Consider the following 23,454-nt stretch of genomic DNA (forward strand, 5'->3'; position numbering starts at 1 on the left):
AATATTCAAGTATATAGAAAAATATGAATTGCTATAATATTAAATTAAAAATAACTAAGAGGAATAAGGTTAAAAAGAGACCTAATTATCCACAAAAGACAGTATGGATGGCTCCCTGCAGTGATGAGTTGTTGAATATTAGGGAGACAAAAATCTGTACATCTAAAGGTTTTCTCAAGGTTTACCAGAGCTCAGTCCTATTAACTTATGTGCATCCTTACCTAAAGTCGCAAATACCATGCTGAAATACATGAGAAGCCAGGTGAACGTACAGGTCTCTTTCACCTGAATGATCCCCTGCTGGTCTTATTCATCAAAATTTGTTCACATTTAAGCAAAATTCTTTGGTTTCTAAGCTGAGCAATTAGAATGATGGTCACTTTAAAGAAGGCTCTGCTCCCGCGCCATCGGGAGAGCAGAGCTGGTCGATACAGAGAAACAGAAGCCTGCCGTCCCGGCTGGTCCCTGCAGACAGTGGGTCAGCTGTTAGCTCAACTACTGTCATTCTGTCTCATGAATTAAAAAAAAACACTTCGTCCTCCTAACGATAACATAAAACAGAACTGGAATAACGAAGTGTCTTAATAAAATATGCTACATTGCTATTACTTTAAACCTATTATTTAAAGAAATATGAACAATAAAATCAGAAAATATTAGTGTACCAGTTGGTTTTCAAAAAGAAACAAAATTAGGCAAGATGCCATTGTCAAAGACTGTGCAGACCATCAGCAAGCGAAACCAATCGTTTCCTCAGGGTTAGTAAGTGCTAGGCTTCATGGAGTTCACCCTGGACAGAAAGGAGGGATGGAAGAAGTACCTTCAGTCCAAGCCAGTAAGCCCAAATGACAGCAACTGCATGCTTACGCCTAGCCTCCTCCTTCAAGCGTTTCAATTCCCTTCGAGCCTAGAATGTTTTAGATGGTGAATCAAAGAGACAGCCCAATGCAGACAGCACAATGACCAGAAAAAGACACCCCACCACACAGACGAGCCAATTCATGAATCAGGATTTCAGAACGATAGAGGAGCATCGCACAATCATTTAAACCCAAAGAATCAGTGGCAGGCTGGTGGTGTAGTCCCTCGGATATTTTTGGTGTGCTGAGACTGTTCCAGAGAAGGGTAATAATCTGTGTGAGTGCTCCTCCGCCCCTTACTTCCAATCTTTGCCTTCACCCACCCTGTCCTCCCTCCCTCATCAAAGCCTTGGAACCATGAGTGGCTCCTAATAATTCCAGCAGACTTCCCTTTGCTGCCAGCACAGGGGGGCCTAAAGAGGGATCCCTGAGTTCATTCACTTGGATGTACAAAAAGACATCCCTTGTGAACAGCATTTCAAAAACTGGGAGGAATAAAGGTTACTTCTCTGAAGTTCAAACAAAAACACAAAACTCAAAATTCTTTCCAGTTAGAAAATTGGAAGTAACATGTATCAAAATCTAATATTAGCAAAGGCCCCAAATGGGGAAATACACTTAAGCTAGATAAAAAAAATGAAACAACTTATAGCTTTCAAAATTAATCTTAGGGAAAGATTCATCAGAGGCATGCTACTGTAGAAGACAGGAATAATCAGGCATTGATTTTTCCATTACTTTGTGGCACAGACTGGAAATGAGCTCACCAGTGCATAAATCCCAGGGTTCACTGTCTAAGTGTCCCCGTGCCTCTGCTGGGACACTGTCCCCCTGTCTGCTACAGGGCCTCATTTCTTCTTCACCCATTTTCAAGGGAAAAGACAAACGAACAACTCCGGTGAGGTTTTGGCACATTAAGATCTTTATGTGGACAAATGTTATCTTTTCTCATTTTTCTCACAGGATGGGTTTATAATGCTGACAAGGTGGACTCAAAAACCAGGGACTGGGTTGATAAGTGTTTATAACTGGAGTACGCATTTTTAGCTGGGATGACCTTTGGTTTTCGATGGAAAAAAACATCTGAAACTCTCGGTCCCTTGGGGTATGTGAAATGTTCACAGAGCCCACGACTCTGCCTGGGGATTAGTGAGAGCATTTCAGGAGGCCTTTGTTCCAGCGAAGCAAACAGCTGACACTGAAATTCCTGGGATTCTTCAGTGGCATTTAGAGCTAGCTTTGCATGAACATAGTTTTCTGTTAAATCACAGATGACAATTCTTTTCACATCTAATATTTTGCTTATCATAATCAATAGCTGCCGCACTGAGCCTAAAAAAACAGTTTCATTTATGGATTAATATTTTTTAAGGCATGCATTCAAACCATGTCTGTCATCGACAGTTGCAGAAGACCCAGGGAGGCCCAAATCTGCATATTCCCGACATGCTCCCCACCCCAAACTGCTCTAGAAAACGTCCATCTGGTACACGTCAGGGCAGAGGGGAAAAGGAAAAAAGGAAAAACTAAAACATGCATGCTCTTTGAGAATTGTTTTAAAAGACAGTAACTATACTAGTACCTCATTAGCAAGCAATTAGTCCTTTTTGCCTGTTCATGCTGAAGCTTCCTACCGTGCACTAACGCCACTGACATCTCCAGGTTTATTAAATCCAGCTGTTAGGACATGCACCCCGCGAGCCACTGTTAAGTGCAGTCATTCATTTCCTCGTATGCTAGCACTACGGAGGGGTTACTGCAGATTCCAGGAAGGAGTGATGAGATGTGCGTATCAAGTACCTTAGATCCAAGCCAGTAAGCCCAAATAACTGCGATAGCATGTTTATTCCTAGCCTCCTCCTTCAGCCGGCTCAGTTCCCTTCGCGCCTGTGATGCATTTGAAAAGGAGTTACGGAGAAGTTTAAGGCAGGGGAGGTTACTGCTGATTTTCAATGGAGAAAGAAGAAAGACACCGCTCACCATCAAACAGTAAACACGAAAGCGTGTGCCACTGCCCACACCAACATGTTGGAGAGAGCGAGAGGCAAAGGCGTGCTCAGTAGCGTAAGCCAGTGAAACATTTTCTGCCCCCAAGAGAGGGTCTCTCGTTTCCCATGTTACTTGCAACCCCCTGCCTTCCTGGGGGCCGTCTCTGGCCTACCTGGGTCCCGTGCCAATACGCGGCAATGGTGGTGGCTGCTTCCTCACAGCGCTTTTGGTGCTTCAGCTCCCGCAGGATTTTTCGGGCCTAAGGTATCACCCAGAAAAATACAAAGTTAACCAAAAAAGTGGAATCTATAGTGATTTGAAAAGAAATACCTGAACAGATAGTCATGATACCCATTCTCAAGTGAAAAATCATATCTTAAAGAAGGGAAAAGAGAAGTTACTTATTGGCCCCAAACAGATTGTGAGAAGGTGCAAAGGGGAGACAAGCCCGGCAGTGTAGCCCCCACCCACGGTGGGACAGCAGCCTCCGTGGTCTAGTATCTGACGGAGAAAAATCCGACCGCAGCAATACAAGCTGCTGCACATCGGACAGAAGGAGCAGTTCTCAGAATGAGGTTGGAGGATCTCCGACAATCCCCCAAAATCTGTTTGATCACTTTATTATTGCTGTCTGAGGATATAACTGTAGCTGTATTTTTAATTCAAGAGATGTTTGAAAATTTGCTAATATACAATTCTCATGGGTCCACAAACAGTGGCTTCTCAGTCACGGCTGGACAGCGATTCTGGAGAGGCCAGGAGAATGCCGGTTTGGAGGGGAGCTCTGAGACCTGCCTCCGAAGTCACTGGACCGGGGACCCAGACCCAGGACTCAGTAACTAGGTCAAAGAAGTCTCTGCAGGCAGCAATTGCACTTATTCCACATGCTCGGATTTCTATTTTGGCCTTTGCTGGGGGATGACTACCAAGCCCCCGGGGCTGCCCACGGCCCTACACAAAGGTCACCTGATCGCACTGAACTCCTGGCCCAGGGCTCTTCCCTCTGAACAGAGGGGCTCTGGATTCAGCCCACTCCACAAGAGCTCCCAACAGGACAGTGGTCATAACAAGGCCTTCCATGGTCTTTGACCCAGAACAGGGGTCAGTAAACTTTTTCTGCCAAAGGCCAGATGATAAGAATTTTTGGCTTGCAGATCACGTGTTCTCTGTCACAACTAATCAACTCTGCTGCTGCCACACGAAAGTGGCCACCCACAAGATGCAAAATAAATGAGTGTGGTTGTGCAGCAATAAAACTTTATGTGTATGAACTCTGTATTCACATATGCACACATTTATTGAAATCTGTATTCATATAATTTTTATATGCCTCACTTAACAATGCTTAAAAAATAGAAAAAACCAGTCAGTGTTAGCCTTCACGCTATGTGAAAACAAAAGGTAGACTAAATCTGGTCCGTGGGCTGTACTTTGCTGACCTCCAAACCAAGCCTTGGCAGAAAGGACCTGCAGGCAGCCCACTGTGACGCTCCACTAGAATGGCAGGGCCCAGGATCTGCTGACCTGACGGCGCAGCCTGAAAGATGATTACCAGGAAGGGAGCTGAGGGCGGGCGCAGCTCACAGGTGTGGGGGCAACAGTGTGAGACAGTCGTCCGGACTACAGCTTCCCTCACACACTGGGCAGGAGGATATTGAAATCATGTACAGAATTATTTCAAGGACTTCCTGCTCAAAGAACAAAGCTCCTGAAAAGGCAGTTAGAAGGAAGCAGCCAAGACATGGTCCACAATATTTATTCTTTCCACCTGAGACTGTTTACAGAGTAGGCAGGAGGCAAGGAGCTCCCCGCTGCAGGGGGAAACTAAAGACATCGTCCTTTGTGAAGAACCTGAAAACCCCAAACAAACAAGGCTGTGGAGTCTTGTAAACTCACCTTCCATCCCCGGATGTAAGACTGAATCACCAAAGCAGAACTCTTTATCTGCTGATACCTCTTTTGTTGCTGTAGGGTGAAAGGGGAAGACGTTAGCAATTCCATTTACTTATCTGAAACACATACAGGGGTGGGCAAAAGTAGGTTTACAGTTGTGAGTACAGAAGCAGTCTGTTCTGGTATCATCAATGATTAATTATTGTACTATTTATTTGTGTTGCAACTGTAAATCTACTTTTGCCCACCCTATATACGGCAAAGATTGGGAAAGAGTATTTTGCTTACTTAGTGCAATTACCGCTGATCACCCCATTCCTCCCAGAAAGCAGAATGTAAAGACACCAAAATATCAGACAATTCAAAATCATCACATTCACACCTCGTTTCATTGCACTTTCTTTAAATGCTCTTCACAGATACTGAATTTTCATCAACATGGAGGCAAGACCCTCCACCAGCAAAAAGATTGGGACTAGCTGAAGGCTCAGATGATGGGCAGCATGTTTTAGCAATGAAGTATTTCCTAATCAAGGTATGTACATTTTTTTAGACATAAAGCCATTGCATAATTAACAGACTATAGTGTAGTGTAAGCATAACTTCATACGCACTGGGAAACCAACTCACTTTATTGCAATACTGGCTTCACTGTGGCAGTTTGGAACCAACCCTGCAATATCCCTGAGGTGTGCCTGTGTGGTTAATCCACAGTATGCTTTAAGGATGCTAAGTGTAATTAAATAATTTCTAAATGGCTCAGGACCCACCATCATTAACCTCTCTTTTTTCTGTTACACTGTTATACCATAACAGGTCCAATACACAGCCGATGCTCCGTCAACGCACACTGAATGAACACACTGAGTTTCTGCATCTGTTTCTGCAAACATCCCTGGTTCCTTTTAGGTTTTCTGCTTTCACTCTGCCTCAAGCTGGGAAATCAGCTAGCAAATTTAAGTAAACGTCTATCAATCCACTCAACTTTATTGATTAAGCTTCTACTCTGTACAAAGTCCTTTAATAGAACCAGGAGGATATAAACATGAATCTGACCCCACCCCTGCACTTGAGAACTCACAGTGGACACAAGGCAGCAGTGTGAAATGCCGTGTCCTGGGAGAGACAGAGCCGGGCTCTGATGCCCGGGGGTTACTTCCAGCTGGGGAAGGCTCCAGGCCAAGCACTGTTTCAGCAAACTCAATGCCCAGAGGCCTTTCTAACATCCAGGGCTGATGCCTCAGAAGAGTGGAAGCTGCTGGAACCCATCTCAAGAAAAGTGAGTTCTTACTGTACAGTGTAGAATATTCAGGGGAACATGGGCACGTGCCATGGAATTTCACAGCTTTTCAACACACTAACGTCATGCTGTGGCTCCCTTGCTTTGGAAATGCTAGACAGCTCAGCCCCCTTTCTCTGAGGGGGAAGAGACTTTAAGCTACGTTTTGGAAGAGCAAAGAGCATGGGGTGATACTATCAGTGCAGGAGAACAAAAGACAACAATGTCAGAGAGAACAGCAAAGAGAACCCTGAGCAAGTCACTCACTACCTTCTCTGGACCTCAGTCTCCTCATCTGTCAAATGAGGAGCTAGAAAATCTCTAAGACTCCCTGCTGAGTAATATTCCATGGCTGTAGGGACAAATTATACCTGTAACACTTCACTGTCATTTCCAACATCCGTTTGGTACTTCCATTTTTTTTAAATTACTAAATGGCTTGAAAATAACTTTATCTCACTTTAAAAAGTCATGGAACTTCAAGGAACTATGAAATATCACCAATTATGGATTTTAAAAGAAATCAGTAACTGAAAATGGGCTTTTAAGATATCTCTGAGTTATCTGGCTGAGGGGAAATATGAAGTCACTCACTGGCTTAGAAAACATGGTAGTTAACTGGTTGAGGCACTTAGTTCAAATTCTGAAACCGATATAGCACTAGAGCAAAATTAGTACTTTCTCTAAAAATTGAGCTATTATTTTTCATTCTACAAATTAATATTGCTTGTAACTTTCACCATCATGAATTAATGATACATATGGTGACCTCCCCCTCCCAGAAATACAAAAGCTATATATGCAAATAGCACTTGCTATTCTTGGTTCTTTGCTTTGGCTGTTTCTTCTCGTCCTTCAGATGAAATGGTCCCTCTCAGCAGGTCATCCTTGACCCATCCTACCTAAAGTTATATCCTGGATACCTATTATTCTTTATCTTAGTTTCCTGCTTCCTTCATAGCACTCTTACCACAATTCGTAATCATTGAAATTATTCGTTTGCTTAAATACATCTGTCCCTCACTAAATATAAGCTCTGGCAGGTCAGAAATCAGGTTGTCTTGTTCACCTCGCTATGCCCAGAGCCTGCAGAGTAAGTGTCTCAAAGTGTTTGTAGAATTCAAGATAGATGAATTCAGTATACTTTCAAATGGGGAATTCTTAATAATCTCAAAATAAGAAATGATAAAAAGAGTTCCTTGAAGTCTGGTTACTTATTGGTCTCCCTTTCTCAGGGAGAGTGAAAACAGAACGTCATGAACCTGCAGGAGAGCCAGGTGCCACTGCCACAGGCAGCCAGGTGTGGTGACAACAGTCCTCTGTGCCTTTGCAGAATACGTATGAATGAATCTATCATAAACATGGCCAGATAGGTTCATACCTTAACACTTGTATTGTTGGTTATACTCTTTTAACTAGAGGAAGCGATTTTAAAGACACACTTTTAAAAGCTCAAGCAAATTTTCTTTTGCTTCATCATTTAAGAAGCTCATTAATTCTGAAACTGGGAAATAATACACTAAAATGTATTACATGAGCACAGGTCAACGTAAATTATGCCCTGATTATACACTGCCTTATAACAAACTTTTCTATGGCTGAAAAAGAGGAAGGATAACCCTAAAGGAGATTTGACTGCAAATTTAATTCATTTCCCGACTTATCCTTTAGTGAAAAAGCAGAGTGGGAACGCATTTAGAAAAATTCCTTTTGTGAGGATGCAACCCAAGTTCAAGCTAGCCTAGAGACAGCCCTTCGGGATGCCCTCACACCTGTGGTATAACTCCAACAAAGCATCTACTAATATAATCAAACGAGAAAGGAAATTCCAAAAAGGAATTCCAAATCAATTAAGTAGACTTACTTTATTATTCAATCTTTTCCCACATTTAATAAATAGGGCCAATATCTGAAGACTAAAGGAAATCCAACCTTTTAGACAAACCCCAAATTCTACTAAAATGTGGCCTTTGCTTTCTGGAATTAAAGCCATTTTCCGTGCTGCTACAATAAATGGAGAACAAGCCATTATTTTGAAAAACTGACCCTACCGCACTGTGAAAGGGTTAGGGGACCTGGCCTCTTTTTGTCCAATGACCAAATTCAAGATTCTGACTTTTCGCTGCACCTACATCGGTGGAAGGCAGCGTGACATACTGAACTTGAGCTCTGAAGACGAACTGCATTCAAATCCCACCTCTGCCACTTAGTTGCTGTGTAACTGTGGGCCCGTACCTTAGTCTTCTCATCTTTAAAAAGGATCCATAAGAGCACTCATTTCACCCAGTTGTTGGAAGAATAAAGTATGTGAAGATGACATACACAGTAAGTGCATAACAAATACTCAAGAGCACTGCTATTAGCAGTGCCAGGGGACTTACGGCGTATCTCCTGTACCAGGCAGCAATCACGATTTGGCTTTTTCTCATCAGCAGGAAGTGTGTGCGGCACTTCCACCCCCGGTAGATCTTCTGAATGAGAGTGGCCAGGTCCTCCAGCCTTTGCTTCCTCAGGTCTTCTAATTTGAATAACTAAAACAAACAAGAAAATAGATGGGTTTATCAAAAATCCAGCAAACACTCATGACATAGAAGAATATCTCAGGAGGTAAGATGTCATGTGTGAGGGTGGAGTCAGCCACATTGAGAAAAAATACGAACAACTGTCCTTATTATCTAGAACATGGATAATAGCCCATATGAAACTATTTGGATGAATTCACGCAAAATTCACAGTTTAGAGTCTGGTGAGTCAGCATTTTGACAAATCGGAGAGGCACTGAATTCAGCTTACGTTTATCTTCACACCACCGACAAGGATGCTATTGTTAATGAATAAAGAGAAGCTGGCAAAGTTTCTCTGAAACAATCTAAACACTTCCCAAATTTTCTCTAAATTTCCAAATTACCAACCAACCGCTATACCAGTTATATTTCATTATAGTCTATTCATTTATAAAAAAAACTCCCTTGGAGTTCTACTAAACAGAACCTTAAGTGTTCTTTTTAACTTCAAAAAATTTGAATTTGAGTTTCTTCACGTGCTTCTAAACCATAGGGCTGTCTACCCTTAAATTATTGTATCATTCAGATATTACAAATACAGACTGAGTTTACTGCCAATTCCTGTGAATTAGAGGTATTGTTGTTGTTTTATAAAGTTTCTTTATGATTTCTTTCTTGTACAACCTGTTGGATCAAAGACTCTGACATTTCATCAAAAACACACATTCTTCCATGACCCCTCACTTGCCCATTCTCTTGGACATCTGCAGGTGAATACAAGATTGCGGCATTCCTGGAAGCATTTTGGGTAAGGTCCTGAAGTTAAGCAGCCTTCAATAACTTGCCTATGTGATTATAACATAAGTTGAGAGCATAAAGGTTTTGATTACTTACTGTTCTTGGGTTTCGGATGAATATCTTTGATCTACCAAAGGAATACTCTTCCACAGGAATCTCTAATTCATTAAACAGAACTTCCACACCAGCCCTATAAAAACCAGTAAGAACAATGAGTTTTCTGAGTTACAAAATCAGTTTATCTTATCTTAAATCATGACATCGGATTCTTAGTGGTACAAAAAATTGGTTTCATTTCCAAGTATAACTGCTCTTTCAGTAAGCATCCTTCTATCAAATAATTAAGATGGAGTTCCACAAAATCCAGACCAAATCCAATAAATGCTAAAAAAAAAGAAAGCAAATTTGGGTTTAGAACTCTATTTCCTAAGAAAATGTGGTATCAAAGCCATTTTCTTGGTTTCATTAGCAGAGGCAATACTTGTATCAAATGTACCCATAACAATGGACCGACACAGGCCAGGGGTGTGTGTGAGAAACTCAGCTCTATTCTGAACTTACTCAGTTAATTCTTAAAGACATGTTAAGCACTGCTTCTGCCTATCAGTGTGTGAACAAAGCCCGAGAGAGTGCTAAGTGTGACCCCGATGGCCTGGACCCGGCTCTGACCTCTCTGTCCTGGACCCTGGTTTCAACATCAGTCTTTGAAACTCAGCTTCACCCCACCAACCTGGGGACCAAGCGTCATGCAGGAATCAAATACCTGTTTTGTGTATTAGGATACACATTGACCAAAATATCCTAGAAATTACTAGGGAGAACTGAAACAGTACCAAGATCCCACATTACTTGGGTATTAAATGATACAGCAGAGACCAGGCCCTATGTCTGGAGTTTATCTTCTTGTAATACAGGGTGAGTGTCTAACACTGTTGATGTTCCTGGGAAAGGCCAGGTGCAGTGGGACTATAAAGGCAACACTAGTATAGAGAAATGACAATCTCCAAGGTCCTGCCTGGGCCTGTGAAAGTGGCTCACTGGCCTCCCTGAAGAAGTCGGGAGAGTGTCTACAGCACGCAGAAAAGGGACAAATTCTCTGACTGGTAAAAGCAGATGAAAGGTCACTACGTAAGCAAGGCCTGGTCTCTCCTTGCCAGTGACCCACCTCCCCGCAACCCGCCACCCCACCACACACAGGTTCTGCATGTGGATAGCTGCAGTGGCTGCCCCATGGAATGGGCCTGCAAAGGTGCCGTGCTCTGTCTGGGACTCGGTGGGGGAGTGCAATTCAGGGCAGGTGAGCTGAAGGCCATGTGGCCCCAGGTTCTACCATATTCTCCTGTCCAGCTTTGCCAGCAATAACACTGACACTCTGGACCGTATCTGCTCCTGTATCAACTTCTCAATTGGTGCGGACCTGGGTAGAAAGTGGGACCCTCAGCACCATCCACTGACTCTCTCTGGGGTTAATTCCCCCAAGAGCGGGAAGTGGGAAGCTGAGAGAAAGGCAAAGAGCTGAGAGCAGTGATCAACACGCCCCTCTGACGGTTCCGTTTTATGATTCTACACAAGCACACTTAACCATTATAAATCCCTGCTGTCTTACCATAGCGTATTTTAAAAACTATTGCATACAAAAGTTTCAAATGTGAATTTGATGAGCTCTGTTTTGACCTTAAAGAAAACTGAGACTTCTATAATTAATTACAAATTAGCACAAAATGGTGTCCTGATGGAAGAGGGTGCAAGACATCCAACTTTTCACAGAACTGTTTTGCCTAAGAGCATGTGACAAAAACATGTTATCTGTATGCTTTAAAACTGCATGATTAAATACGATCCATGAATTTCTTACCTTGCCAGTCCTTTCCAATGGGGCCATGTTTGTTTACAAAGCATTTTGTATCTTTCCAGGCAAGGCTCATAGGCCTGCCGGAAGGCGTAACCGGCCCTCCTCACGCGGACGTTCTCCAGCAGGCCCAGGTACCTGATCTGATGGCAGACGAGGGCCTCGTTGAAGATGTGGGCTGCTTTTTTATCATTCGGTTTGATACACCTGAATGGTCACAAAGATTTCAGGTTCTAAACTCTGTCTCTTACTGATAACCATCTGTCCGTGTTTTGCTAAGTATCATACGTAATTATTTCATGGTGAGATAATTATTTATTTTTCTTGGGAAACCTAGTCATTTCTTTTGAAATTATTTCAAATCATTTCACCAAAACCTAAAAATTAAGATACTACAGACACAGCAATAAAAAATAAACCCTAATATAGTAACATGGATGAGCATCCCTTCTTGAGTGAAAGAAATCTGACATAAAAGAGTGCATATTTTATGATTCCATTTCTATGAAGTTCAAGCTAAACTATATGAAGTTCAAACAAAATTACTCCATGACTAGAAATCAGTGCTGCTGTTACATTTGAGGTAAGATAAGATTGGAGACTGATGGGGAAGGGGCAGAGGGGAACCTTCTGGGATAATGGAACCATTTTATTCCTTGGTCTGGGTGGGTTATACAGGTATACACGTATGTAAAAATTCAACAAGTTGTACAATTAAAATTCATGTACTTTACTGGTATTTTATGCATATGTATACCTCCATGAAAAGATTAAAAATATGGTTGTCTCTAGACCACCACATTTCCTTTCTTTTCAACAGGGTACTTTACTACCCAAGGGAAAACTACATTTCCCAGCCTCCTTTTTTAAGTGGATTGGCCATGTGACCACAAATCTGGCCACTAGGATCAGAGTGGAAATAATGTGTGCCACTTTTGGGTATGCCCTTAATTAGGAAGGACTTGTTCTCCCCTTGTCCTTCTGCTAAATGCTGGCTGGTAATGGAAACACGGTGAAGAGCCACCTCGGACCACGTGGGTGAGGAAACACCCTGGGAAGTTCACAGTCACAGATAGAAGCAGCTGATCTGTAAGCTCTAGAGTCCTTCTACATAGAAGTTATGTAAGAAATAAATGCCAGTCTTGGATATTGTTGTAGCAATCTCTGTATTCTAATTGGCATGTTGATAGACATTTATGGTTATATAAAATAAACTCCACACACATATATAACACGTGGACAATGAAATCTTGCCTGGTGTTTTTCATGCTTTTCCTTTTACATTTATAAAAATAATTCCTACTCTTTGTCTTAAGGATAGACAAACAGATCAACAGAACAGATGAGTGAGTCTGGATCTTGACTCCTGCACATACATTCAGTTGATTTTCAATAAATTCCTTACAACAACTGAATGAAAAAAATAAGAGATTTTTTACTTTTCAATACAAAGTACCAGAGCAACAGGATATCAATATGCAAAAATATGGACCTTGGTATGAAACCTGAAACTATAAAGATGCTAGGAAAAAATAAAATATATATACAACCCTGGAGTTTATTAGGGTATTTTAGAGACACATTAAAACCACTAAAAGGAAAGGGGAATGAAGGAACTTTCTGGAGTCACAAAATATTGTCTAGACCTGGGTGGTGGTTATCAACCTGTATACAATGGTGAAAAAATAACTGAGCCATTAACCTAGGATCTGTGCATATCACATCATGTAAATCATACTTAAATAAAATAGCATTTAAAAAAAATTTTTTAAGTGACATCGACTCAATTGAGAAAATCAGAAAAGAAATTGAGCATAAGTTTCCTGGTTATCTTTTCTGAAACTACAATTTTTACCTAACTAATATGTTGTAACCTGAACATAATCAAACCAAGGGATTTTGCCTATTTACATTTGTTACTAATATATTAGGTAACCAAGCCAAACACAAAAATGTTCTCCATGGTGGTCTCCTCACGGTCGACTTTTGGAGGACAACTGTAGAAGGGATGCATGGGTGTCCGTGCACTGTGTGAAATCGGACCCGGCAGGCACACACCTTCTATTACCGAGTTCACCAAATACTCTACTCTCAGTTGGTCTGTACTGAACTCGAGATCTGAGAGGCCCCAGAAGCAGAGAAAAGAGACTAGATGTTTTTTAAGAGCTATTTCTATTGCTCTGAGAAAAATTCAGGTTGTTTTAAAAATCAGTACTTCCTCTGGGCCTATCACTGTTGCAGGAAAAAACGCAGCACGCACTTCCTAGCACCAGAGTTACACTAAAGCCCCACTTGCTTTAATGCCGTAAGTTAATATTAAAAAAAAAACCTGAAATGAGTCCAACAAAAGTTTTATGTAAAACCCTAACCAAAAAAGTATTTATGTTTTGTTTCTAACTTATTAAAAATAAAAAATATTTTATTTAATATATTTAAATAACTTATTTAAAAAACACAGAAAGTTGAGAACCCCCTGACAACAACCCAATTTCATTAAGTATCTATTCCTATGCCCCACCATACTGCCCCCGGCTTTTAAAATTCGTTCTTTGGGAGGAGGAAGGGGCACTGTATTTTTTGACCCGTAAGTACTGTAGTTACTCTCTGTCTGGGCTACATTCAGATTTAAGCAAACAGCAAAATGATCTTCCTTGCAAGTGCCTTTACATTTGAACTGCCAGGAAATTTTTGTGCCAGAAATACCTAATGTAGTTGGGATTCTTGGTCTGCAGGTTTTTCATGAGTGTGGCCACGGAGGCCTTGAACTGTGAGCCGGCTGTAGGAGGCCTCTTCAGGTTGATCTTGGCAGGGTTCCCTTCAGGGAACAAAGACTTGATGAGGGTATGGCCGGCCTTCCACATGGCTTGGGACAGGTCTCGGTAAAGGAGGTCATTGTTTTTGTCGACAAACCCTTCCACCTGGTACAGCACCTATGAACAACAACTGAGACTCACCAACTGACACACTGAGTGGCAGAACATCAAACAACTGTGAAAAGTATTCCAAGGCCACCTATATTGCAGTCTCCTCTTTTTCCACCAAATCCCCAACACATTAGTCACACTCTAATACCAAATTAGCCTCCAAGTTTAAATTCCATCTGTCCAAATCACAGAAGAGTTCAAAATAAATTCTATCACCATTCAGGATCTGCAAGAATAAACTCCAAAATGTTATCATAACATTTTCAAAGGATTTTCTTTCTTTCTTTCTTTTTTCTTTTTCTGGTGTTTGAGCAAATTTTCGAGGTTTTACTTTTATTTTTCAGCTCACATGTGCCAATTCTAGTGTGTTTAGAAGTGGATGATAAAGAAACAAAGTAGAGATGGCACTAAATTTTCATAGATATCCCAAGCCAGCAGCAAAATTGACCAGAAAATATCTTTTAACAACATAGGCTAATGAAGAAAATAAAGTAACAAGTTTCAATATTTTGAAATTACAGATAAGTCAGAGACCATATATTTTATTTTTATTAAATATAAATACACAAGAATTTTGTAACCTTTAAAGTTTGCAAGCTTATTTATAACAAAGGAGGCTTTAACTGCAATCAACAATCTTTTAGGATTCTAAAAATTAATGTATTGTCAAAACTGCTTTTAACATTATATTTATATATAAAACATAAAATTAATTCCCCCAAATATTAAGCAAATGAATAAGTATTTTTTAAAGTATTTATCCCAGTGTTATTTCAAAATCTAAATCTGAATTTTTTTTTTTTGCTAAATGGTTTGTGCTTTTAAAACCTTATCATAGCTCTGTAGAGACTTATTTTTAAGTATTAATTTTTACTGGCAAATCCTCTTTATTAGTGTTCACAGATTTTTTATAGGATAGTTTAGAGCTTGAAAATAATAAAAACAATTTTTAAAATACATTCAAACTGATTATGTTCACTGGCTTTCCTTTCAGCTATGAGCTTTAATAAGATATTGCTCAACATGGTACAGATTCTATTTCTATTGAACATTTACTGATTTTACTATTTAAATTTTTTTTTAATTTTTCAATGACAGTTGACATTCAATATTATATTAATTTCAGGTGTACAGCATAGTGGTTAGACATCTACGCATGTAACTTAGGAAGCGATCTCCCACTAAGTCTAGCATCCATCTGCCGCCATACGTGGCTACTACAATGTCATTGACTATACTCCCTTGATTTCTACCATTTTAGCCGCTCATTTTACCCTCACAAGTTGGCAATGGTCAGAATGTCAACTCTGAGGCACAGTCTCCTCAAGGGAGTCAGTGCAGGCCCGAGTGGGTGGGAGCTCGCAGCAACCCCATACCTTGCCAGCATAATGCTGAATTCTGAAGCAGCTGTGAGGCAGGGACGTGTCATTGAGAAAGCGGGAGCACTTGCTCATCCTGCTCTCAAAGTGCTGGTGGGTGGCGCAGACTTGGTTCAGCTTTTCTAAGAAGGTCTCGTCGGTGACCGTGCCAGGCCTCAAGCACTCCTCGTCCAGCATGGCCAGGATTCCGTTTGTGTTCTGGGAGAAAGGAAGTAAAAAAGGTTTCCTTCCTTCCTCACTGTATTGTGTTAACAATTAGTCCTGATTATACCATCAAACACAATCAACTTAGCCACAAGAAAATTCCATTCACTTATAACAAAAAGCAGAGAAACAAAACAAATAACAAATGCCACAGAAGTCTGCCCTCTTCCCAAGTGTCCCAGGTGCGTGTGTGTGTGCATGCGTGTGTGTGTATGTGTGTGTGAGAGACACTGTATCAGCCTCACCCCATCCCCACACTGCTCCCCCCACAGAACAGGATTTAGGAGTCACCTTAGCCACCGTCACTGGCTAATGACTGAAATTCATATTATTAGAAAAAGGCAATTTAGACCTCAAAGGCTCAAAAACAAAGATGAAAGTCAGAAACTAATGTGACAATATAGTCTCTATAACATGTGGTCACAAATCAGAAAGCATGGTCCTCTAAGGCCATTATTTGATTCATAGTTCAAGAAGGTAATTGGCGTCAGATGTTTCCAAATGGTCCCTGTGTTCAAAACAAAGTTTACTTTCTAGGAAAAAAATGTGAGTTCCAATGCTGCTTTTAATAATCGATGCAATCAAGCTGTGTTTCAAGAATATCGGTTTAGAATAAAATTCTGCCTCCGTATAGAATTTCAAAATGGGTGTTAAACATGAGTGAGCATTTGTTGTGCATCAGACCCTGTGATCACATTTATCCCAAGAGTAGTCAGCCCCATTAAACTGAATCAAAAATCAGGACCCTTCTATGTTGCTACATAAAGTCACTGTTCCTTCCATATGTCCATATGTATAGACTCCAAAGGACAATCCACTCCACTGAGCACTGATCCCACCCACTTCCGACAGGGGAAGTCCCCGCTGGTCTCTCCTCCTCCTCACAAGGCCATAACATCCTCTGACCAGAATTTATTCAATCCATACAAAACCCCAGGGAGGCGTAGACTTTCAGGAATCAAGTGTGTTCATAACAGCACCAGTATAAACATTATTGTTAGGTGATACAGGAAGGAAACAGTTCCGGTTTGTACCCAGGCTCCTACGTGAACTCATAGGAGTTTCTTCCATCACATGTGCAAGGGGAATTTTGGCTGAGAAAATCTAGTTAAATTAAGTGTACTACCACTGTTCTTCTCTGCCCTTATTACACAGAAATAATTAAGTGATGTTATATTCATGAGGGAAAAACGTGCTGGTCATGACTTCCAAAAGTTAAACTTCCCACAGCAAATTACCTTGGTCACAATGTTACCAGAAAAAATGTTCAGAAAAGTCTACAGGTTTTCTGGATTTTAGACTAGAGTTCTGAATTGCTTAGAAGGATGTTAGTATTCACATTCCAACATTGCTCAGATTTTCTAAACAAAGCTTATTTTCCAACTGGAAACTAGTGATGTTTTAGAATGTTGTTTTTAATGTTCAATTTAATCAATGATACATCTTTCACAAATTACTGAGAAAAGAAATACTGGTGACTTACATAATTTCTAAAAGGACTTGTTAGAGATGAGTAGAAGTGATTGCTGGACACTTAGAGCCCACAGCCACACTCCCGAAACATGGCACTCACCTACTACTCACAGAGAAGACTGCAGGACAATAAATGTTATGGATTGTTTCAATTACTTTGTTATCAAGGCTGAGATTGTTAGTAATCCTAAGCCTAAAACAACTGTTTCTAGGTTTTCACAAACATATCAGTTTTCTGCAATCAATTCATTTATAATAAACCACAGACTGCAATGCAAAAACAAAAATCTTAGAGTCAGAAAGCTTACTAAAAATTATGCAGGAACTTTTCACACTTCAAGCCCTTTCCCATTCATACACACATATCTGAGTCACCCGAGAGGCCACATGGCCCGCGGCCACCTGCGAAGTCACACACACAACATCCCCTGAACATGCTCTGAGCCGTGCTGGCTCTGCACCTGGACCGCTCTCGGTGTCCTACTTAACTCAGCTCCTGAGCTGGTCTCTTTATCCTTGAAGAGCATGTTTTTAAAAAAAATTTTTAATAAAATATTTTCCATAATTGACATGTTATTGACATTAATTATTAATGTCAATAATTATTAATTATTAACATAATTAATGTTATAATTGACATATAACATTAAGTTATTAAGTTTAAGGTGTATGACTTATCGATTTGATAACACAGTATTGTTAACTATGGTCAACATGCTGTACATTACATCCTGGAACTTAATCCTTTTATAACTGGAAGTTTATGCCCTTTGACCCACATTCCCTATTTCCTCCCTCGGCCCTCGAAGACACCACTGTACTCTGTTTGTATGAGTTTGGCTTTTTAGATTCCAAGTATTAATGACATCACCCAGTATTTCTCTCTTTCTCTCTCTGGCTTATCTCACTTAGCACAATGTCCTCAAGGTCTGGCCATGTGGTTGTAAATGGCAGGATTTCCTCTTTTTCTCATGGCTGAATAATATCCATATATTTATATCACATCTTCTTTAACTTCTCATCTGTAAATGAAGACTTAGACTATTTCCAGATCTTGGCCATTATAAATAATGCTGCAGTGAACGTGGAGTGCAGATATCTCTTCAAGATCCTGATTACATTTCCTTTGGCTATAAACCCAGAAGTGGCACTGTGGGATCATATGATTGTTTTACTTCTGCTTTTTTGAGGAAACTCCATAGTGTTTTCCATAGCAGCTGCACCAATTTACATTCCCAGCAACAGTGCACAGGGGTTCCCTTTTCTCCACATCCTCACTGAAAATTATCTTTTCAATAGTAACCATGGAACAGTAGGTTAAGAAGTCGCTAGAGTTTTCGAAAGGAAATAGATATTTTGATTTGGCAAAAACCTTTATGGTTGCTCCGAGCCTCCCCTGACCAGTGTTCACATGTACCCAGGAGCCATGGACTGGACCTGGGCTCCGGACACAAAAGAAAGGTTGGCGAGTCTCAGGGCACGGCGTGTGGCATCATCACGGTACGTGAACATCATGAATGGGCTCTGTGATATGGCAACGGGACGAGCACAACAGGAGTGTCAAATTCATTTTCACTGGGGGCCACATCAGCCTTGCAGTTGCCTTCAAAGGGCTGGAATAATTTAAGTGCTGTATAAATGTAACTACTCCTTACCTGTTAAGGAGCTGAAATTACACTCGGCCCTTTGAATGGGCAAGGCTGATACAGCCCCCAGGGAAATGAGTTTGACACCCAGCACAGGGGATCCAGGCCAAGCACCAAAATGTCCAGCTGCCTACGTGTGTGTTCAAGAACTGTGTATCATGCCTCAGGGCTATAGCAATGTCTCCAGAACTGTAGTTCCCTGAAGAAAAGTGTTAAAATAGTGAAAATACTAAATAAAGCTTACCACGGAAAGCAGGGAGATCATTTGCAAATAGGGAATTATATTACTGAGAAATTCTTCAGAAAACTGTACCTAATACTCACATTTTCTATTAGGTCACAGATGATGGCATTATTGAAGTAGTCAATGTGAGTCCATTCTATGTCCTGAAAACAAAACAGAACAAAATCAGATTCCATATAATGACACCACAACACTACCAGACATCAAATCAAATCACCTTTGTCCATCTTACTGTATTTCACTTCCTCTCTGAACATTTCCTTTATAAAATCAGTGCTGCAAATATGTCATCTTCCAGGCCCCCAAACTTTCTAAGGGCAGAGTCCACCACAGACATGATCTGATTGAAATGAACACCCTTGACCTGTTCTGAGACGGCCTCTCATTCCACTCTCCCATCTGTGGCGATTTCCCATGCACTTCCCTGGCCCTGAGCCAAACATGTACTCCACAGGCCCTTGGGTCAATATTACTTTGTGTATGTTTACAATGTTTATGAGGACATAAGTCAGAACTTGATCCCAAGAATCTAAGGCCTAGATTTTTCTGTTCTTAATTTGTAATCACAAGGAAAAAAATTAATTTTAGAGTCAGTCTAAAATGCTGTAGGGCAGTTAACTATTTCACATGCAAAAACAGTGCCGTGCTAAACCAAAATATTTTCAACCTAAGGAAAGACACAAGACCCTATGTTCTGGTTGTGATGCTCGCTACAAAGCCAAATCTGAGGCCCAATGTAATCATTCTGTATTTGCTTACATTCTGCCCCAAAGTGTAAACATTTATTTTTCTTCTAAGGGGAAAAACATTAATTCATACAGCAAGCTGGGGATCTTCCTATATAGTCTTAGAAGTGTTTCAGACAATCTGTACAAACTGTTTTAAGTTACAGATCAAAGTTTGGACATTCTCTTTATGATGAGAAGACAGGAAGAGAATTAATCTGGCCTTTAGGATGTTTATGTTACCAAAAGGTGTCAGACAAGTATACAAGTTTCTAAAGCATTATGACCATTCTAAAAGAAAAATAAAATATTTATGAGTTAGCTTTCAAGTAAATGGGTTATTTTACTAAGTCACTGGGGATTACAATCACATTAGAAAAATCTATATTGAGAAACCAAAAAAAAAGGATTTAGTGTCTTTAATAACTTAAGATGACACTATAAAAATGAAAAAATACATAACATCATTACTAAAATATTACAGCAAATAAGGGAAAAGGAAATAAAAATATAATAATTGCCTCTTATTTTTGAAATAATTTTACACTTAGATAAAGACTGACTATTTACAAAAAATGAAAGGCTGAAAACCAAGTGTGTGTTTTACAATTAAGGATAAAAGGACTTTGTAAAGGGACGTCTTATTTTTAAATTACATTAAGTGAGGCAGTGCATACAGGTAGCACTAGTAACTACCTGGCATAGAGTAAGCACTCAACAAATGTTACCTATTTTTTATAAATTTTTAGAAAATCAATACTTTTCAACACTGAACAGCAATGGTGATTGTTTTGGTATACAATTATTGAAGTTTTGGCGAACACATAGTGCCGTGTAACTAGCACACAATCGGCCCCCAAATTTTCTCGTTCCACCCCTCTGCAGTCACACTGTCTCATGCCCCCTACCCTTGGCAATCACCGGCCTCTGCCTTTAGCGCCTGGCCTCTATAGCTTTGCCTTTTCTAGAACAACTATCAACAGAATCATACGATAGGTAGCCTTTTGAGTCTGGCTTCTTTCACCTAACATAATGCATGAGATTCATTCATGTGTATCAATTGTTTGTTCTGTTTTATTACTGTGCCATATGCCCCCAAATGGATGTTCCAACAGTTGTTTGTCCACTCACTTCAGACTGTGCTTAACACAGTACCATTTCAAATCACTGCATTAAAATCCAGGAGGACTCCAGTTGCTGAGCTGACATTTACTCAGTGCCTACTATGTGTCACACATGTTTCTGGGCACTAGCAGCGGCACAGCAGCAAAGAAAACCCTAGTTAGCTTAGATGTCATACCAAACAAAGGTTCAAAAGACACAATGTAGCAAAACTTAGATAAATCTGACTTTAGAGTCACATTTATACAGCCCTCGGAATCCAGAATTTATATTTTGAGTACAAAAGGAACATTTTAAAAACTATACATCAACATTACCTCCCGTATATATTCCTCCTGCTCTTCTTTAAGGGTAAGTTCAATGAAGATTTGCTGCAGCTTTTCATTACAGTAATTAATAATGAATTGCTCAAAGCTGTTGTCCTGTATGGGAAAAAAATGGACCATGCCATTAGCTCCCCGTAGCTTCCCCATAACATCCCCGTACGAAGATGTCGCCATAACAGTGACATCTGACATCTCAACCTGGGAGAGACGGCACACACGCTCCCTCAAACTCAACTGGAGCCCAGCACACAGCTCCTGGGACAGAGGCTTGCACGTCCAGGCACTCGAGGAATGGTTCACGAGGCAAGTGAACGAATGGAGTATGCACGAGGTGTGCAATCTTTGAAGGATGAAGATTTTTAATTGACAAAGAAGCACCCCACACATGGTAAAAAAATAAAAATAAATACATTTTCCCCTGAAGGTTCAGAAGAAAAAAAAACACTTAGAATCTCTATCACCCAGGTTCACCCAAGTGTCTCTTTGGAGCTCAAAGTCTTCCTGACCTGATCTCTTATCCCCCATCTTGAATTGATTAGTTTCATATTTATCTGTCTCAGGAGACTGCACATTTCTAAGGGCAAAGGCTGACTATATGCCTCTTGCTCACCAATGTATGCCCAGTACCTCGCACCCTGCAAGTACTCAACGTGTATTTGATGAGCCCAGGAATGCATGACGTGCCTACAGAATAGAGGCTTGCAGGAATCAGCACATCAAATCATCTCCCCAGTTAGAAAACAATCTCTTCTCAGAAGGCTCACATACTTATTACTCATGACTCTCATGAGTAATAAATAAAGTAGTTTCTCCTTTATATTAGAGTCATCTCCTATGAAGTCCGAGGGAGGGCCCATGCCTAAATAATTTCTGAACAATCCACAGGGCTTACTGTACTATTGTACACACTGAGGGCACAAAATGCACGTCTGTTGAATGAATACACTTCACCAAGAACCACATGGTCCACGAAGAGGCAGATCTGGTAATAAAACTAGCTATTTTCAACTGTATCCCTCCTCTTCGCAGCGAGAGAGATGGTGGCATTGGGAGCAAAGGATGGTATGACCCCACCACTGCTAACTAAGCCTGACTGCTCTCTTAGTCCAGCCCTGGATTAAGGAATGAGCTATGAGGGCCTGCATGCCACAGCAGAACTGAAGCTCACCCCGCCCTGTGAATACACAGAACTACTGCCTTTCAAATCTCTCCATAAACAGTAAAAGCAAAGATGTCATCGAGTTTTCTGAAACTTGATCTTTCCAAATCGACTTTGGTCCTACCTAGGACGAGTTTGAAAATGATACTTACAAAGTGGCATCTGACCACATTCTTTCCTGGAAGTCAGCTAAGGACTTTTAATCATCAGTGATGAACCAGTTAATCAGAGGGAAATTTTTACCCTAAACCATAAATGACACACATATACTGCCACTGACCTATTTTTTTAACCCTCCCCCGAGGATATGTTCATTGATTTTAGAGAAAGAGAAAGGGGGAGGGGATAGAGAGAGACATTTACACATTAATGTGGGAGAGAACTATTGATCGGTTGTCTCCCATATGCACCCCCGACTGGGGATCGAACCCGCAACCTTTTGGTGTGCAGGACAATGCTCCAACCAGCTGAAACACCCTGCCAGGGCTCACTGACTAATCTTTGAGTGTTAAGTGTAGTCAAGGATGAAGTTGCTTTCCTTTTTAAATCCTGAAGGTTCTTACTAGAGGTCACACAGTATTAATGTTCAATACTTTCAACAAATATAGAATTAGGCACAAAGGCATTCCTCAGTACTTGGTTTCACATAAACATTTTAAAAATCATGAGCTCTAATCCTCCGAGATTAACAATTTGGATTAGAAGCTAAAGTCAATCTGGTAAAGGTGTCTTATGATTATGATTATGATTACTATTATAATCAGTATAAGGACATTTCATATACAAAAGTCTGGTTTTCTTGACTTGGTAAAATATATCCTTATTAATACTACCTCCACAAACAAAAAACTTTATAAATAAAATTAAAATATTAATGATTTATAAGAACAGATTTTTTTAAGAAAACAAATTCATGGAATAAATCCTTTCCAGTAAATTAGTAAGTCTGTGCCCATGGAGCTATTTTTAAAAAAATATGCTAAATCTTCAAATGGCAACTACTGAGAAGAAGGAAGGGGAGGACAGCTAAGTGTTGTAGACACATTACGTGGCTATGAACAGCTTAAATAAAGTACACTG

The 23,454-nt window shown here is 40.4% G+C and overlaps 1 protein-coding gene across 10 annotated transcripts in view; it reads right to left on the reverse strand.

Moving 5' to 3' along the window:
* The window catches only part of MYO1B (myosin IB), a 163,944-nt gene that overhangs the window by 16,071 nt on the left and 124,419 nt on the right, over window positions 1-23,454 (reverse strand). For 4 of the 10 annotated variants that reach the window (XM_028508827.2, XM_028508826.2, XM_036023154.1 and 1 more), the window contains 11 exons: window positions 21,207-21,311; window positions 19,123-19,185; window positions 15,473-15,673; window positions 13,876-14,102; window positions 11,179-11,379; window positions 9,420-9,513; window positions 8,403-8,552; window positions 4,746-4,814; window positions 3,022-3,108; window positions 2,661-2,747; window positions 821-907 (listed from right to left, as the gene is read on the reverse strand). In XM_028508827.2, the coding sequence (XP_028364628.1) occupies window positions 821-907; window positions 2,661-2,747; window positions 3,022-3,108; window positions 4,746-4,814; window positions 8,403-8,552; window positions 9,420-9,513; window positions 11,179-11,379; window positions 13,876-14,102; window positions 15,473-15,673; window positions 19,123-19,185; window positions 21,207-21,311 (1,371 nt within the window). The remainder of the gene's footprint in view (window positions 1-820; window positions 908-2,660; window positions 2,748-3,021; window positions 3,109-4,745; window positions 4,815-8,402; window positions 8,553-9,419; window positions 9,514-11,178; window positions 11,380-13,875; window positions 14,103-15,472; window positions 15,674-19,122; window positions 19,186-21,206; window positions 21,312-23,454) is intronic. The other 6 variants (XM_036023157.1, XM_036023155.1, XM_036023158.1 and 3 more) reach the window with 3 other exon arrangements.

The sequence above is a fragment of the Phyllostomus discolor genome, chromosome 4, assembly GCF_004126475.2.
Source record: "Phyllostomus discolor isolate MPI-MPIP mPhyDis1 chromosome 4, mPhyDis1.pri.v3, whole genome shotgun sequence".
NCBI classification, from domain to species: domain Eukaryota; kingdom Metazoa; phylum Chordata; class Mammalia; order Chiroptera; family Phyllostomidae; genus Phyllostomus; species Phyllostomus discolor.